Genomic DNA, 16301 nt, shown 5'->3' with positions numbered 1-16301 from the left:
TTCGGCAGGGATTAACTGAATTACCGGCTAGCTATCTCACTGAAGTGGATGTTGTTGGTGCACAGAGTGTTAGAATTGTCGTTCGTTCTGGGATGCTGCTGTGGCTGCCAGGTAGATGATGGCAGAAGGAATTATAAACCGAAATGATGTAACGTGTTTATCGTCCCATTTCTCACTGGGGCGAAGCTTTTGCAAGGTGGGAAAGCTTATCCGCTTCGCTTCAAGTGGGAAAGATTTCCACTTAGAACGGTGATTGATATTATTTACCTTACGCACAAGTTTAGTTTGGCTGTAGCCGGGACGGTCGTGGGGCTTCTTTCCTTTCGAGAACGGTACGCGCTGAGCTAAACGCCTGAAAGTATGCCGTCCACGTAGCACGGCAGCAATGATGTGGCTTAAAAAGAGTTTGCTGCTTAAAAACACTACTGTTGCCGACGCAAAGCACTAAAGAACACTACTATGTACACGTTTAGTTTAGCTCGCTTAGAGTGTGCGGAAGTTTTTGATTTTCGTTTTGTTTATTTTTTAATTAAATTTAATAAACAAAATTACTCAAGAAATGCGGCAGCCGTGTGTTCTGTGGAAGCAAGTAACGGCCAAGCTGCAAGGTAAGGAAAGACTCCGGCAGCTCTTTCTCGTTAGTGGCCAAACTTTACCCTGCCTGTCAAGTGGAAGAGGAAAGTTTGTGTTCGTTAGCAAGTTTTGCCAGGCTTTTCGAGGCCCCCTTTGCTCTTTGGCCACTCTCGGAAGGTCTTTTATCAGGGCCAAGAAGCATGCATCTTGAAGGAAGAATTTAGAGGTTTCAAAAGATGGCGGAGGTTGTTGTTGTCTTAACGGTGTGAATAATAAATAAGTGATGTAGCTGGTGGACACTTTTCTTAGAATTATTTCACCCATTAACTGATCGAAACACAGATTGTCCTTTCCAGTGCTTATTATTATTTGCGCATTTTGCGTCACGTTGCTGCACTACGGTTGCATAATAATCAGCGCCCTTTGAGCAATTAGTGGCAACTAGACACACTGGCCATCTACAAACTTGCATACATAAACAGCTATTCTCCAAGCAAGCCGTAAGCTATCAAAAATGGGCCCTTTCCACTGATCTGATCGTTGGGTGTGGGATGCGGGGGTAATGTTTGCAAAATGTTCACCCGACACATGTAACAACAGTAGCACAGTATCCTCACACGAGCACTGGCGGCCCTTTTGCCTCGTAGCCAGTCAATCAGCAGAAGGGCGTGTGACAGAAAACATAAACAAATCGGTCGGTACACGTTCTGGTGCGTTTGCATAAACCTTGCGGTTTTTGTTGCGGTTGCTGTAAAATCGATTCCACCCAACAAAAAATCCGCCTCAAACCGCGCGTTACAAACATTTCACGGTCATGTTGATGAAGCCTCACTGGGAAGGGGATGTGCGGGTGTGTGTGCGCGCGGCATTGGCTTTTGATTGTATGCAAATGGCACTGTGTGCAGAGATCGATGTGGTTGAGAAAAGAAGACACGCATGGTGGATGACAGCACAGCATAGCACAACAGCGGTTTGGTTCTCAGTATGACAAACACGTTTTTTTTAAATTCAAAGCGAGCACAGAACAATGGGACGGGGCAAACCCATCCCAGCGGTATGAATATGCGTAAACTAACTTGCGTACCGGCTATGAAATGGGATTGAAGCGAAGCTTTGCAGAAAAAAATAACCTGCTATCGCTAGATGAAATATCGATATATTAACAGCATAAATCAATGCTTGTTTTATCGAGCGCCACGGTTCATGTTTGTAGTAAGTAAGGGTATGGGGAAAGCGAGAGGGAGTGAGAAGGAGAGAGCGAAAGCGAAAGATGGAAAGCAAAAGACAGCAAATGGTACCGCAATTACCCTGAAACCGTTCGCAAAATGTTGACAAATGTGTCGGCAAATGCGTGATGAAATTTTTCACCCGTAAGCGTTTGTAATTGAGCGTTCCACTGAAACGGAAACGGATCAAAATGGAGGACTCATCTAGGGGGGAGTGGGAAAGGAAGGAGGAGTGGAAGGCAGTGGCAGAGGTATGTTTTATGTCGTCGATAATCTGGTTAGCCGGTTCCGGTCGCAAGTTTTCACATGCGTGTTTCCTTTGGTGCTGGTGGTGACACACACGTACATTCACACACGACTGGGGGTGTTTTTCCAGTTTTTTCCACCTCGTGATGTTGATGAAAATTTTAGAATGAGAATTTACAAAAAGAAGCTTTTTGTATGCATGGTTTGATGCGGTAGAAGAAGACCGGATTTACATAAACTTTGCGGGTGGCATTACATGGACGGATGGAATTTTTTTTACAAAAAAAAGTGGAGCAAAGTGATGTTATGAATGATATACTGAGAATAATTGCTGTTTCTTCTAATTTTGTTTTTATTTTTTTAGTGACTTTTTTGTCAACATGTCGCTCGGGTCTGGGTCGGTGTGTTGTATTCGGATGGTTTGTGTCAAATTAAAAGCAAATGTAATATATGTTTTCAATGGAAAAGAAACAAGTACGGTTTAATAAATACTGGATTTGCTTTTAAGTTGAATTCATTTGAAATTAATATTTAAAAATAATAAAAAAATATATTTCACACTAACGAGCTGAACGGACCATTATTAATAATATAATTATTTAGGAGAGAGCTTCGGCAGTATTTCTTAGAATATTTTTTACCTTATAGATTATGATACTATGAAAAGTTTTATTATTAATATAATAAACTTAAATCATTCATTCGTATAATTTTGTCCATTAATACTTTAAACTAAAAATTGCTTAGGACATACCTTACATAGAGATATGAAGAAAAAAACAAATAATATACATATTTAAGAAGCAACCATTGTATAAATTCTACCAATATTATACTCACCTTTTGCTCAATTAACACTGCTACACAACCATGCAACATAAACATCCAATTACGTTGCGCACGATTTTGCAAAATCAATTCACCACATACATACTACGACCGACTTTTGTTTAGGATATGCTCCCACGGGACCGGGCAGCAATGATCGGCTAAAGCACAGCACAAGCTTTCCGACGTGCTGGTAAAATTAATGCCATATTTATTAATCATCAAAATCTGCTGCTGCTACTTTCTTAGAAGCTTGCTTGGCAGAATGGCTGCTGTTCTGCCCCGTTTCGCCAAGACGACGTTCTCATCGTTTACGTAAGCCAAAAGAAGAAAGCGAGCCACCCAGTGTTACCCGGGTCCCTGGTGCTAACGAGGTGAAACGTCATGAATAAATTATCGATGCTGATTTGATCGAGTATCAGGTGGAGAAAACGGGAGACGATATGTGTGCAGAAAATCCGGGAAGAGAAGGAATCGTTTTCGATTATCCGAGGAAAGAGAAGAAACCCCCCTTCCTCCTGTATTATATCCTTCGATGATGGGAAAGGCCAGAGAGGAGCGATGTTTCTATTTTGTCCGGGATTTTCCGGTGCAAAAGTAGGAAAGAAACCCACAACAAAACGGTTATTTCGAGCAGAAAGGATTTAAATGATGAATTTGTACGTGGAAGTCAACTCTAAGCTCTAACCCGAAAATGGGTATTTCATCGGATGATTAATAGTTCAAGAGGGGGGGAAGAAGCAAAGAGCTTTTACACATTAGAGTTTTAAAGCTCTTTTTTCGTGTGACCTTTTTTGTGGCAGTCAAACGTATATACGAGTGGTTTATAAAAGTTTGTGAGGAAAAAAACACCTTCAAATAAATTATGTGAGTGCCAACCATCAACATTCCTCTTTCATCACATGCGGGACAAATGGGAAGGCTAGAAAAAAAACAACGAAGGTTGCTGAAGAACCTTTGACATTGCGGTAGGGCAAAAAGATGACAGCCCGAAATGGGTCCCGCAAATTCTGCCCCTGTCCCACATCCGGTCCGTCGATTGATGATCGTCATTCGATAGCAGACGAAGTAGGGTTCCTATTAATCATGCTATCGATTTCGACTTTAATAACTCTATTTCGTCCTTTCAGCGATGAACGTTGGTTCCATTTTGGACTCATTTTTCTTGACGAACGGTGAAATGTGTCGAATTTTCCTTTTTCTTGTTCAGTTCACTGGCCCGGGTCTCATACTTGTTACGAAAAGAGAAAATTCCTGTTAACTTTTTTCTTTCTATTTCTTTTTCTCGTTCTTCCTTTCTTTCTTTCCTTTACGTTTGTTTTGTTTCTACTTTCTAACGTCCTTTTGTTTTTACATCTTCATCGCTACCATCGCATACCATCAGCAAAACACCGGACGCCGGCACGTTTCGTCGATAATGTCGAGCGAGAAAAAGCTCGGCTACAAGACGCCTCACTCGCCGTTCCTGTCGAAAGTCACTTTCCACTGGATCGTGCCGCTGCTGTGGCGCGGCTACCGGGAGCCGCTCGAGCTGGAGGATCTAGGCAACCTGCATGAGAAGGACACCAGTCGCTATCACTACGATCAGTTTCTGTTCATTTATCAAAGCTACAAGGTAAGTTTGCCGCAGAGCGGACGCTTATGCTCGCTGGTGGGCAGGAAACGGACGGATTCCAGCAATTGGAACCAAAGGCAAAGGGACGATAGTTTTCAGTTTACGGTAGGAATTTTGGTCTTAGTTTTTTTGCATATTCTGAAATTTCCAGCGTCCAGTCGTCCAGACAAGATTGGGAGCAGGATTTTATTGACGAGCTCGAGCACAGAAAAAGGAAACCGTCGGTCGAAAGCTTTGATGGTGACTTTGACTTTGTACGGAAGAGTGTGTGAAAGGGGTTTTAGGGCTCTTATGGTATGCGGGAAGCGAGAGTTTCATCTAGTGGCGTGTCGACCATAAATCAAGTATTGTGCGTGCAGGACGTATTTGAACACGAGCGGGAATGTATGTGTGTGAGAAAACGAAGGAGAGAAGGAGACAGATTTTTCACTCACCAAACTAGCTACCGCAACTTGCTCAAAAGTAAAATAGAAGGCTAGGAAAAGATAGTTTTCCTTTGGCGTCTTTTGTCACCAGAAGAAATTTTCTTTTCCATCTTCTTTGAAAAGCTCAACCGTGGAGTGGCGTTAGTTTTGAAGCACGAAAGTGTAGCCACTTTGGCGACAAGTTTACGTTCTTACGCTTTCCAAGGGTTCGGTTTACGGGAAACTTGTGGTGCGGCTGAGGGAGGCACACCGCTAGGAACGCTACGAAATGCTGCTTAAGTGTGAAATAATGACATGATTAATTATGCTGTGAAGGAGCGAACATAAAACAGGGAAAACAAGGAAAAACGATGTTCACTAGCCTGTTAGTTGCTGTCGTGGAATGAAAAAAGCTACCGGAGAGTGGAAGTATGTAGTTTCGTTTTATCCCGGCTATGATAGTTTGTTTTTGTGTATCGTACTTTCTTTTTGTTAAAAAAAAACTATAGGAAAGGAAAAAAAACGAGGTCTATAGGAAAAGGAAAACGGGGTCTGTTATTCCCTTTTTAGCTCGTATCTTCAAAGGATCGTTTTTTACGTGTTTTGCTGGTTTAATGGTTGTAAGTGAATAATAAACTAAGAAACAATATGCCGGCGGCAGAGGAGGAGTAAGGAGGGTTTAAATGACATAAAAAAGGGGAGGGAAAGTATAAGTTAAAATAATTATGGAGATTATGCGGGGAGGGATTAAGAGAGTTTATTAACAATTACGCTTACTGTATACCATAACCGACAGGATAATTCATTGTGTGACAGGAAATATAAGTAGGTAGTCATTTTGGTGGTGGTGAAAAATTACGCATCAAATCTAAGGTATGCGTCTTAATGGGAAATTTTTACTTTTTTGTGCTGTTACTCGCTCACGTGTGCACGTTTTTTTATGGATGCATTGTGACCAATATGTTACAATAAATCATTTTACTCTAGCTTATGTATTTAGTCATTACTCTCTTAATCCTCGATTTTGAGTTGATTGTGGAGTATTACATATGTATTTTTATAAAAACTAGGATAGTTTTACAAATTTATCAGTGTTCCTGGATCGCACGATCCGTGCTAAAATATTCTGAACCATCCTAAGAGGGTAAAAGGCATCCTGAACCATTGTTGGTTCGATTCTCCCATTGACCATTGCCTATGCAACTCAGCGCCATATATTTCAGAGCCGCATGCAATGAACTCTGTCATCGATTTTTGATTTTTTTTGTAACTTGAGAGGAAATGTTTAGATTTTTTTAAATTAAATCTTATATTGTAATGAACAGTTCGCACCTTGTCAACTATTAGAACAGCGGTCGGCAAAGTCCGGCCCGCGGGCCAAATGCGGCCCACCGTAACATTCAATCTGGCCAGCGAAAGGATATGACTGTTTTTTAATATGGTAATAATTCAAAAGTTATCAAAATTACTCACCATTTTTTAGGATGATATTTCGCAACGGATTGACGAACTCATTGATTGCTATTTATGCGAAATTGCTATTGATTTGTTGTTTGTAATGATCAAAGCATAGTGCATTTTGTACCCGATTAACAATAGCCAATTTTGAGCTTTGAGTGGATGATAACAAAATTACATAGAAACGACAATATCACCAATCGCATTGCCTACAAATACTAACCAATTATTTTGATTCTATTTTTTATTCAGAAGGTAATTTATAAATTTTTCTGAAAAAAGTAGTGTTCTGGCCAGCGGCTAGCGATTATTTACTCAATTTGGCCCGTTACCTCAAAAGATTGCCGACCGCTGTATTGGATAGTTCGAAAACTAATAATTCTAGTTTCAGAGTTAGAGCTAATTCCCTTATCCAAGCGTTAACACGAGTATTAATACTTGTATTACTTCAACATTTTTTGCCGATTGCACTGAAGATCAAAGTTTATCATGAGGGAACAGAAATATAATATATGTGATGTCCCTTTTTTTCCCCCACACAAAAATACCATTTAATCTCCGATTGTTCATCTACAGCTCTCTGCACTTTCATCGACACGAAACAATCCTTATCCGTGCGGCATTAGCGGTACTTGTGATGCTAATTGTGCGTGAATGTAGGACATGCTTTGACCCTTTTCATTTCCGACGACAATTCACCGTATGAAGCATTTTAATGCAAGCATGATTCAGTGCTCAGTGCTTTTGTAAACTGACGTCTGTGTGTAAGTGTGTGTGCGTGCGTTATTTGTAGGCTTATCTCTTTTACTCCAGTTAGTTGCTAACGCGTTCCATGCTCTGTACAATCATTAATTACTAGAAGGCGATAGCGGGTGAGTGGAACAAGCAGCAACTCTCACCACCGAAATAAACGACGGCAAACCCAAACAGACCAGGATTACATGAGCTGATAATTAATTCACTTTACCACTTTACCGGTGACCAAAATTTTGGGCGATCCCTTCGTTCGCTTCAGCAACTGGCGGTGCGGTACAGATTGAGCCAGTGGATTTGTAGTTCTCGTCAACAATGGAAGGCAAACTAAACCGCGAAAGGAGGGCGGAGAAGTTTTAAAAAGCGAGAAAGCATTTTAGCACCCTCCAACCGTTGAAAGCCGAACAGACGAATGGGTTTGAATGGGAACAAAAAAGCATCTCTCACCAACACCGAATGTTGTGTCTCGAATGGGTGCCTCGAGGATGACGCGATAAGCTTTTTCTCGGTCATGCAAATCAAGCTTTTTTTTCGGGTCGGCTTTTGCTTTGTGCCACCACCTCCTTCTCTCCTCTTGCACGCACTCCATCCTATGTGACAGTATGCTCGGTCCTTTCTTATCTAGCTGCAGCGGGTAGGATTGAAATGATGTCGGGGTCCGGCACCGGAATCGACTTCGTTTATCCGCCTTGAGGTCCAATTATTTTTTCGCCCTTTGCTTGGTGGATTTTAGCTTTCGTTACGATGGACACAAGGGGCGCAACCAGAATCCGTTTAAGCAGGGACGCCCTGGTGTGTGCATGTGAGTGTTGGGTGTTGAGATAGCCGCTTGGAATTAGTATAGAATGGGCAAGCATGAAAAGGGTTTTATGTCGCAAGGTTTTTTTCCGCTCATTGGTCTTTTATTTTGGTTACTGTATCGCATGATCTTACCGGTTTCTTATGACATAAATCACTTGTTTGTGTGACGGCGTGTGGTCGAGATATTCAAGCTGACCAAGAGGAATGGTTTAGGCTCGCAGCTTTTTTGTGTTGATCCGTTTCTTTCGCGACCTTGAATTAACATAAATAAAAAAATCATATTTTTGTAAAGAAATATTGAGCGATTAGTTTACAAATTCCTGAGGAAAAATGATACTAGTGTAAACATCTTGAGTTTATAGTAATCTTGGGTTTGTGAGCATCTTGGGTTTTGACAAATACGATGTCCGAAGAAGTGACAGTGTGCGAGCTGTCAAAGGAGAAGAAAAAGAAATAAGCTTTGGGAAAAGACCTTCTACAATAAACTCCTTGTGAAAAAACTAAAAAAACCGTGTATATTACACTAGATAAAATATTACTAATTTTAAAAAGCTTTGCAAAAGCCTTTCACTCAAAAATAAACAAATCAGACTGTTTCTAAATAGTACGTTCTTTCGATAGATAATGCAATTGCTACATGAGCTTACCTTTGCGATCCATGAACATTTATTTACGTTTTTACACGCAGGAATTCAAATGGAGTTTTAACATAATTTTATAATTTTAACACTCTTAGCGCTGGCATTCGGCATTGGGTTTCTGGGGAGAACACAGTACATGGTAAGAGAGCGGTTGCTGTTGATTGCTGCTGAAAGAACAATCGCAGAGAAGGAGAGTGAATAAAAACCGTGGATCAAAAACGATTTACACAGCACCCAGAAAGTTAAAGGAAAAATAAGAATTATCTCCTAATTAAAAAGGAAACGCATGGTGTTTTATGGAACAAAGTTATTCATAATGGAGACGCATGGTATTTCACACAATTGAATTGATTTCGGTGGAGACGCATGGTGTTTGAAAACGCATGAGAGGTGAAAATTGTGGTGAAGCCGCAAGATTTTTTTTTGCTTTTTTATAAAGACTTTGAGCCGATTGGCCTCATTCAATTGGTTGATTAAATAAAAAAAAATAAAATATAACATTCTTATTTGCAGGCTATTTCTGGCTTGCAAATACCTTAAGGCCGGGAGACACTGTTCGTACTCGCTGACTGAAGCATTTTGCCATACAATTTGCCGCTCCAGAAAATATGTTATTTTTATATGTTTTGTACTTAATTTTTGTTTTTGACGAGAAAAGATTGTAAAAGATAGATGCACATGTCCTGCATGCATTGCATCCATTTTCATGACAAAAAACGATGGAAAAACTACTTAATTTTGAGATCCGGCATGACCATTGCTTCCATGACCAAAATAAAGCTTCCACCAGCCGCCGCCAGATGCGCTAATGAAAATCAAAATTACACTAGCGAGTACGCACAGTGTCCCCCAGCCTTTATAGTCTTGGTTTACTTAGAGCTATCTGTTGATAAGAATCAAACGGTTCATTTAATCGGTCATTAGAATTCGACAGATAGAGGGCACTAATAGCGTGTAATTAGATAAAAGGCGAAATCGATCGGTCCGAGGATCGGCTATCATACCAAAATGTAATTCGTGCGATACAAAGATCAACCGAAGAAGCAATGAGGAAAAAGGGCATCGACCGTCGCGTCGAACGGGAACGAGAGTAAAGGGTACTTATGGAGCATCAGCAGAAGAAGCGCCCTTTTTCTCGCACATGAAAGTCCCGGAGAGAGAAGTAATTTTTTAACCTCCTTTTCGGTAAAATAAACTGTTAAAAGAACTTTTGTGTTATATTTCTCGCAGACTTTTTCGAATTGAGAAAATTCTGTTGATCGTGGCAACACTATCCGTTAATTTTATTCAGAATGTTTGCCTTTTTTACATGAGAACCGCAAGGTGTATGTGGACACGCAAAATTTACTTCAAAAATGCGATACTCATTTATATTTTTGGTTGTTTCATGCCCAAATGAATGATGAAAAGATGAAAAATGATGGAAAAGAATTTATTTAAGCAATATAGCGTTACTTTACTCATTTGATCATCAATACTGAAATCATTTGATTTAAAACAATAGCATGCAGCAATATTCTGATTTTTTCAGAGTTAAAAACCCCAGACCCAGGAAAAACTCCAAAATCCGTCTTTATCTGGGATACTTTTTTTTCTTACACACCTTCATCCTATCCATTCTTTCGTTTACATCCATCAAAGGATTTAAAGCATAGTACAACACCGTACACCTGAGCACCTTGCTCGTCCAACAGATGTGACTTTTCGAACGCTCCTGCCCGGTTCCAAATTTGCTGCCGAATGCAATTAATCTTTCTTAACGTTTTCGTTCCATTCTTTTCCAATCCTTTCGCTAGAGCACTCGAGCCTCCCTGTGGCGCTGCTACGTACGGAACGGATGGCGGATGTTCCTGCTCGGCGGGCTTCTTAAGCTGGCGGGCGATTTGTGCGCCCTGGTCGGCCCACTTTGCATTTCCAATATTGTCGATTACATTGCCGCCCAGTCGCTGGTGGCCACGGCGTCGGGCGTCCCCGAAACGCGTCCGGCAGCGTCGCTAATTTTGGCCAATGAGACAGCGCACTGGGACGCCAGCCAAAACTTGTCCGCCGCCGCCGGCAGCTTTGCCAAATCAAATCAATCACCTGCGGTGACAGCCAGCGGCACTGGAAATGGCGTCGAAATGGATGGCTTCGAAGCGCTCACTCTTACCTGGGCGTCCCTGTTCGCTAATGGATGGATCGTGTGCGTGCTCGTGCTGGTGGCATCGCTCGCCCAGGGAACCCTTTCCCAGGCGAGCACTCACCTGATGGACGAGGAAGGCATTCGGCTGAAAAATGCTCTCCAAGGGCTGGTGTACCGGAAAACGTTGCTGCTCAGCACGAGCTGCTTTCACCCGGTGGTGGAAAAACTTCCCACGCGCACCACCGGAACAGCCCGGAATCAGTCGCACCGGCCATCCCGGGAAGGGGCTGGCCAGCCGCAACAAAGCAAACCGCAGCGAAGAAACAGCCCCGGGGCAGAAGCAAATGAACGCCACCGGGAGCGTACGGATGAGAACAATGTCAACAGGCGTGCAGCAACGGCAACAGCAGCAGCAGCAGCTGCAACCGAATTGGACACGGAAGCGATCGAACATAAAACATCGGTTGCAAACAGCGCACAGATGGGCGAGGAGGCGCGTGATGAACGACGGCGGCCACCAAATGCAACGAACGGCGATCAAGTTCAACAGTTCAAAGGGCGCACGGCCGGGGAACGATTGTCCTGGGAGGGCGACAGCGTTGCGGAGCGCTTGATTTGTGATGCTCGGGAAAAGACACCACAACCGGCGGAAGAACCAGCGTCCGGAAATGCGTCATCATCATCGTCATCCGGCGGTGCAGCAGCAGCAGCAGTAGCCAGCACATCGGAACGAAGGGAAAAGCTACCAGCGCCAAACTTTGCGCACGATGCTGGCACCATCACCAACCTAATGTCGGACGATGCGTTCAACGTGATGTCGTTCGTGAAGATGGTACACTATGTGTGGGCCATACCGCTGAAGGTAAGTGCGTATGTGCGTGTGTGTGCGCGAGTTTGTTTTCAAGTGTCCTCCTGCGTGATGGGGTAAATGGATCGCCGTAGGGAGTTTGTTATTGGGACCGCTTTTCCGGGGTCACGTTTGCGTTGTAGATTTTTGGCATACAGCGTCGGGCGCGCACAACCTTCCCAAAGCGGCTACAATTCCTATCAATGTTACAAGCTGCTGATGCCTTTCAAATAGGGGCCAACGTTTATGATGGTGTTTATTTTGCTGGCAACGCATCAGTCTTTGTTGGCATCGGTTGTTGTCTGCATTACTACAACCGGGTGCGATATCGGTGACACGGAGAGAAGGGAGCAGTGTTGGGTGCTCGCGGTTTAAAAGGTAGACTTTTAGAGAAAATGGAATGTTCAGTGGCATCCATTGGAGTGCTTTGTAAATGTAGCATTTAATTTTGTGAATGTACGTTTTACTCAATAAGTGTGTGTGGGGGATTTGGGGTTAGATGTGATATGCACTTTTAATTGTCCGAACACTGTATATGTTTGTAAGATGTTGTTAATTCACAAGTTTATTTCACTTTAGAACAGATTGGTCAGAACGCAACTTTTTGGGTCTGAGGTCAAAACGCGACCTGTTGGTACGGAGATCAGAACGCGACTTGTTAAGCTGATAAGAATTCTCTCGGTCAGCGCGTAGCGCTCTCCCGTTGAGCAGCGCACGGCGACACGATTAAGTTCCCTCTCTCTCCTTCTCTTTCTCTCGCGCGCACGTATGCTAAACGGAATACGATTTCCTCAACATCCTCCCCCCCCGTTGAATCACCAAGAGATTCAACACTCCTCTGAAGTAGTCTGTCTGATTGGGAGGACGCAAAGCTTAGAGATAGTCCTTTTGAATTCACCATCCTTAGTTCTAACAAAAACTACTCGGACGTTTCCATCCGCTCCTTTCACGATGTCCGTTACTCGCCCTAAACACCATTTATGCGGGGGAAGATTATCTTCCTTCACCAAAACCATAGTGCCCAGGGTGATGTTATCTCGCTGTTTAGTCCACTTGGTCTTAGGATGAAGGCCCAATAGGTAGTCCGATGACCATCGATTCCACAAGCGGCGCAGAAACTCTTGAACCTGCTCGTAACGGTCCAGTCGGTTGATAGGTCTCGACTCGTAAGATGGTTCCGCAAGTCCCACGATAGAGCGGTGTATTAGGAAATGTGCCGGGGTCAGAGCTTCATAATCGTTCGGGTCAGAAGACATCGGTGTAAGCGGCCTAGAATTCAAACAAGCTTCGATTTGGGTTAGCAAGGTAGTAAATTCTTCGTAAGTAAGAATGGCGTTTCCGATGGTGGGTTTGAGATGAGTCTTAAATGACTTTACTGCGGCTTCCCACAATCCGCCGAAATTGGGGGAACGCGGCGGTATGAATTTAAATTCGATACTCTCGTTGGCACATGATTTGATAACGGTCTGTTGAAACTGCTGAGTTTGAAATTGTTTTGCTAATTGTGCCACTTCTCGAGAAGCTCCGATGAAGTTTTTCGCGTTGTCACACTCGATCAGCTGTGGTCGACCACGTCGTGACACGAAGCGTCGAAGGGCGGCCAGGAAGGCGTTGGTAGAGAGATCTGCAACCATCTCTATATGTACTGCTTTTACGACCAGACAAACGAAGATAGCTACATAGCCCTTGACTGGTGGAGCTTTTCGATTAGGATATTTGTAGAAAATAGGACCACATAAGTCCACTCCAGTCCGTAAGAAGGGTAAGGTTGGTGTGACACGTTCTCGCGGCAGGTCTCCCATGAGCTGTTCCAGCGGGGTTGGTCGATTTCGAAAACAGCTCACACAGGAATGAACTACTCGGCGAGCCAGGTTCCTTGCTCGAAGCGGCCAGAATTTCTCCCTTAGAAGAGAAATTAGTAATGTTGCTCCGGCATGTTGGTAACAAAAATGGTAATGGTTAGCAATCAACATTGAAAGAGGATGCCCAGCTGACAAAATCAGAGGATGTTTCCGGGACGGAGACACATCAGCATGACGAAGTCTCCCGCCAACATGCAGTAAATCATCGTCCAGGTATGGGGTAAGCGATTTCAGACGGGAATTAGAATCAACTTGGCCAGATTTTTGCAGACTTAAAAATTCGGCACCAAAAACTACTTTTTGAGCCATTCGTACAAGACATTTGGTTGCCTCTTGAAGTTCTTGTAGAGTGAGGTACGGGTAAAGACGTTTATCGTTGTTAGCTGGTTTGATGTTGTACAGGAAACGACGTATCCATGCAACACGTTGCTGCAGTTTGGGGTAAGATGAGTACAACAAAAATATGGGATTCGTTTCGATGGTCTGGTTAAGTAGTACGGTTCGTTCTTCTAGCACTTCACTGCTAGTTTGATGATCAGGTAAATGTTGCTGAATCGGCCAAAATTCTGGTGACTTAGTCAACCAGTCAGGGCCATGCCACCACGATTGACAGCATGCCAGTTGATCAGGGTTCGCTCCACGAGATATAAAATCTGCGGGACTTTGTACGCCAGGAACATGGTGCCAGTTATCAGAAGTCAGGTGTTGAATGTCAGATACACGGTTTGCTATGAAGTTCTTCCAGCGTGATGATGGCGACGACAACCAGTGTAAGACAATGGTGGAATCTGACCAGAAATATGTTGTAAGATCGGCTTGTAAGGATGTACGTACCTTTTGATAAAGTTGAGCGAGCAAATGAGCAGCACACAACTCCAATCTGGGCAAACTTAACTTTCGCTCCTTCTTTGAGTTTCCTATGGGTGCCACACGTGATTTGGAAACAAGTAAGTTAGATGATATGGTTCCGGACTGATCTACTGTACGAACATAAACGCATGCTCCATAGGCCTTTTCGGACGCGTCACAAAAGCCATGAAGCTCTACGCATACGGGTTTGGATGTAGACATCACCCATCGAGGAATAGTAAGATCATGCAGTTGCGCCAGATTGTCACGGATGAACAACCATCGTTGCTCAAATACATTAGATAATGGTTCGTCCCAACTGATCTGTTCCTTCCACAGATCCTGCAAAAGAGTTTAGCCAGCAAGATTAGAGGTCCGACCAATCCCAATGGGTCGAATAAGCGTGATGTATCTGATAGTACGGTACGTTTCGTGATAAGGTTGTGATCAGGCCATTTGGGTGCATCGATGATGAATTTGTCGCTCGTGGTATCCCATTTTAAACCGAGAGTTTTTATGGGTTTTGATGATTCGTCAAGCTGTAGGATGGATCTTTCATCTTGAAGCTGTTTAGGAATATTTGCGAGAAGTTCTGTGGCGTTAGACGCCCATTTGTGTAGACGAAAGCCAGCTGAATCGAGCAACGAAATCAGTTGACTGCAGAGTAAGTTACCATGTTCCAGATCGTTTACTCCTGTCAACAGATCGTCCATGTAAAAGTCTCTGTTGAGCACTTTTGAAGCAACAGGGTGTGTATTTTCACTTTCTTTTGCAAGTTGGGTTAAGCATCGGGTCGCTAGATAAGGTGCAGCTGAAGTACCATAAGTAACTGTTTTTAGTTGAAATATTTGTACCGGTTTATCTGTATCTGATTTCCAAACTATGCGTTGTAGCGGACGGTCTGATTCGTGGACTAATATTTGCCGATACATTTTTTCTATGTCGGCTACCAACGCATATTTCGACATACGGAATCTCAGAATGATTGTGATTAGATCGTCCTGCACTACCGGTCCTACCATTAACGAATCGTTTAATGATACACCTGTATCAGAACGACAAGAAGCGTCAAAAACTACACGTAGTTTTGTTGTTAAGCTGTCTGGACGAAGTACACCATGATGAGGTAAGAAATAGGACGGTTCGGTTTCGGTTTGAAATATTTGTTCCATATGACCAAGGTTCAAATATTCTGTTAAGAAAGCACTGTATGCTACCTTCAATTCAGGTTGTTTAAGAAATTTGTTGTTCAGTTGATCAAGTCGCTTCATCGCGGTATGGTATGAGTTTCCCAACTGGGTAAGTACGTTCGGTTTTATGGGTAAGCGAACAACCAATCTGCCATTTGAATCGCGTTTGTATGTTTTGAGAAAATGTTCTTCGCATGTCGTTTCTTCTACCGACATACCTTTTTTGCTTTGACATGATTCGAGCTCCCAAAATCTTGCCACTTGCTCTTCAATGCTACAAGCATGAAAAGCATTCGAGGTTTGTGCGTAAGGCGTATGATCAATTGGTGGGTGTCCAGCAACCACCCAGCCAAGGCAAGTATTCTGCAATACGGTTTTGCTGTTTGGAAGTTTAATTAAGCCTTCTTGTATGATGTCATAAAACAAATCGATACCGATAAGCATATCTATTTGTCCAGGTTGGTAAAAGGTTGGGTCAGCAAGTTCGATATTTGATGGCAATTCCCATGAGGAAATGTCTATGGGACTGCTAGGAAGCTCACGAGTTATTTCCGGAAGTATATGACATTTTACGATTGCCTTGAAATCTTTGTGCCGTGATTGAATGTCTAAATTTGCGTAACTTTGCGACACCAGGTTAGTTTTGCCGATTCCGCCAATGCGATGCATTTCGCGATGTTTTTGCAAGCGAAGGCGATGTATCAATCGTTCAGTGACAATATTCAATTGCGCACCGGAATCGAGCAATATTCGTACAGGTAAGGGTTTACCGACTGAGTTAGAGACAGAAACTATCGCTGTTTGAAGTAATATTTGTGCTTGTTTCGGTATGATTTGGGTTGGCTGCGTTATCATCGATACGTGAGAATAAGAAGTGGACGGTTCA

The 16301-nt window shown here is 43.0% G+C and overlaps 2 protein-coding genes across 7 annotated transcripts in view; one reads left to right on the top strand and one right to left on the bottom strand.

Moving 5' to 3' along the window:
* The window catches only part of LOC120900280 (ATP-binding cassette sub-family C member Sur), a 75536-nt gene that overhangs the window by 22379 nt on the left and 36856 nt on the right, over positions 1–16301 (top strand). For all 6 annotated transcript variants that reach the window (XM_040307071.1, XM_040307067.1, XM_040307065.1 and 3 more), the window contains 2 exons: positions 4258–4488; positions 10342–11529. In XM_040307071.1, the coding sequence (XP_040163005.1) occupies positions 4258–4488; positions 10342–11529 (1419 nt within the window). The remainder of the gene's footprint in view (positions 1–4257; positions 4489–10341; positions 11530–16301) is intronic.
* Positions 12049–14569, bottom strand: LOC120900281. Its single transcript, XM_040307072.1, has one exon. It carries the CDS (start codon positions 14445–14447, stop codon positions 12342–12344), a length of 2106 nt encoding a protein of 701 aa, XP_040163006.1. The 5' UTR covers positions 14448–14569; the 3' UTR covers positions 12049–12341.

Source organism: Anopheles arabiensis, chromosome 3 (assembly GCF_016920715.1).
Source record: "Anopheles arabiensis isolate DONGOLA chromosome 3, AaraD3, whole genome shotgun sequence".
In the NCBI taxonomy this organism is placed as follows: Eukaryota; Metazoa; Arthropoda; class Insecta; order Diptera; family Culicidae; genus Anopheles; species Anopheles arabiensis.
The sequence above is the reverse complement of the archived record's forward strand: the minus strand, read 5'-3'. Positions and strand labels throughout refer to the sequence as shown.

Bases quoted from the DNA above. Each gene is read 5' to 3' on its own strand.
- LOC120900281 (XM_040307072.1), bottom strand. From the start codon at position 14,447: ATGTCTACATCCAAACCCGTATGCGTAGAGCTTCATGGCTTTTGTGAC.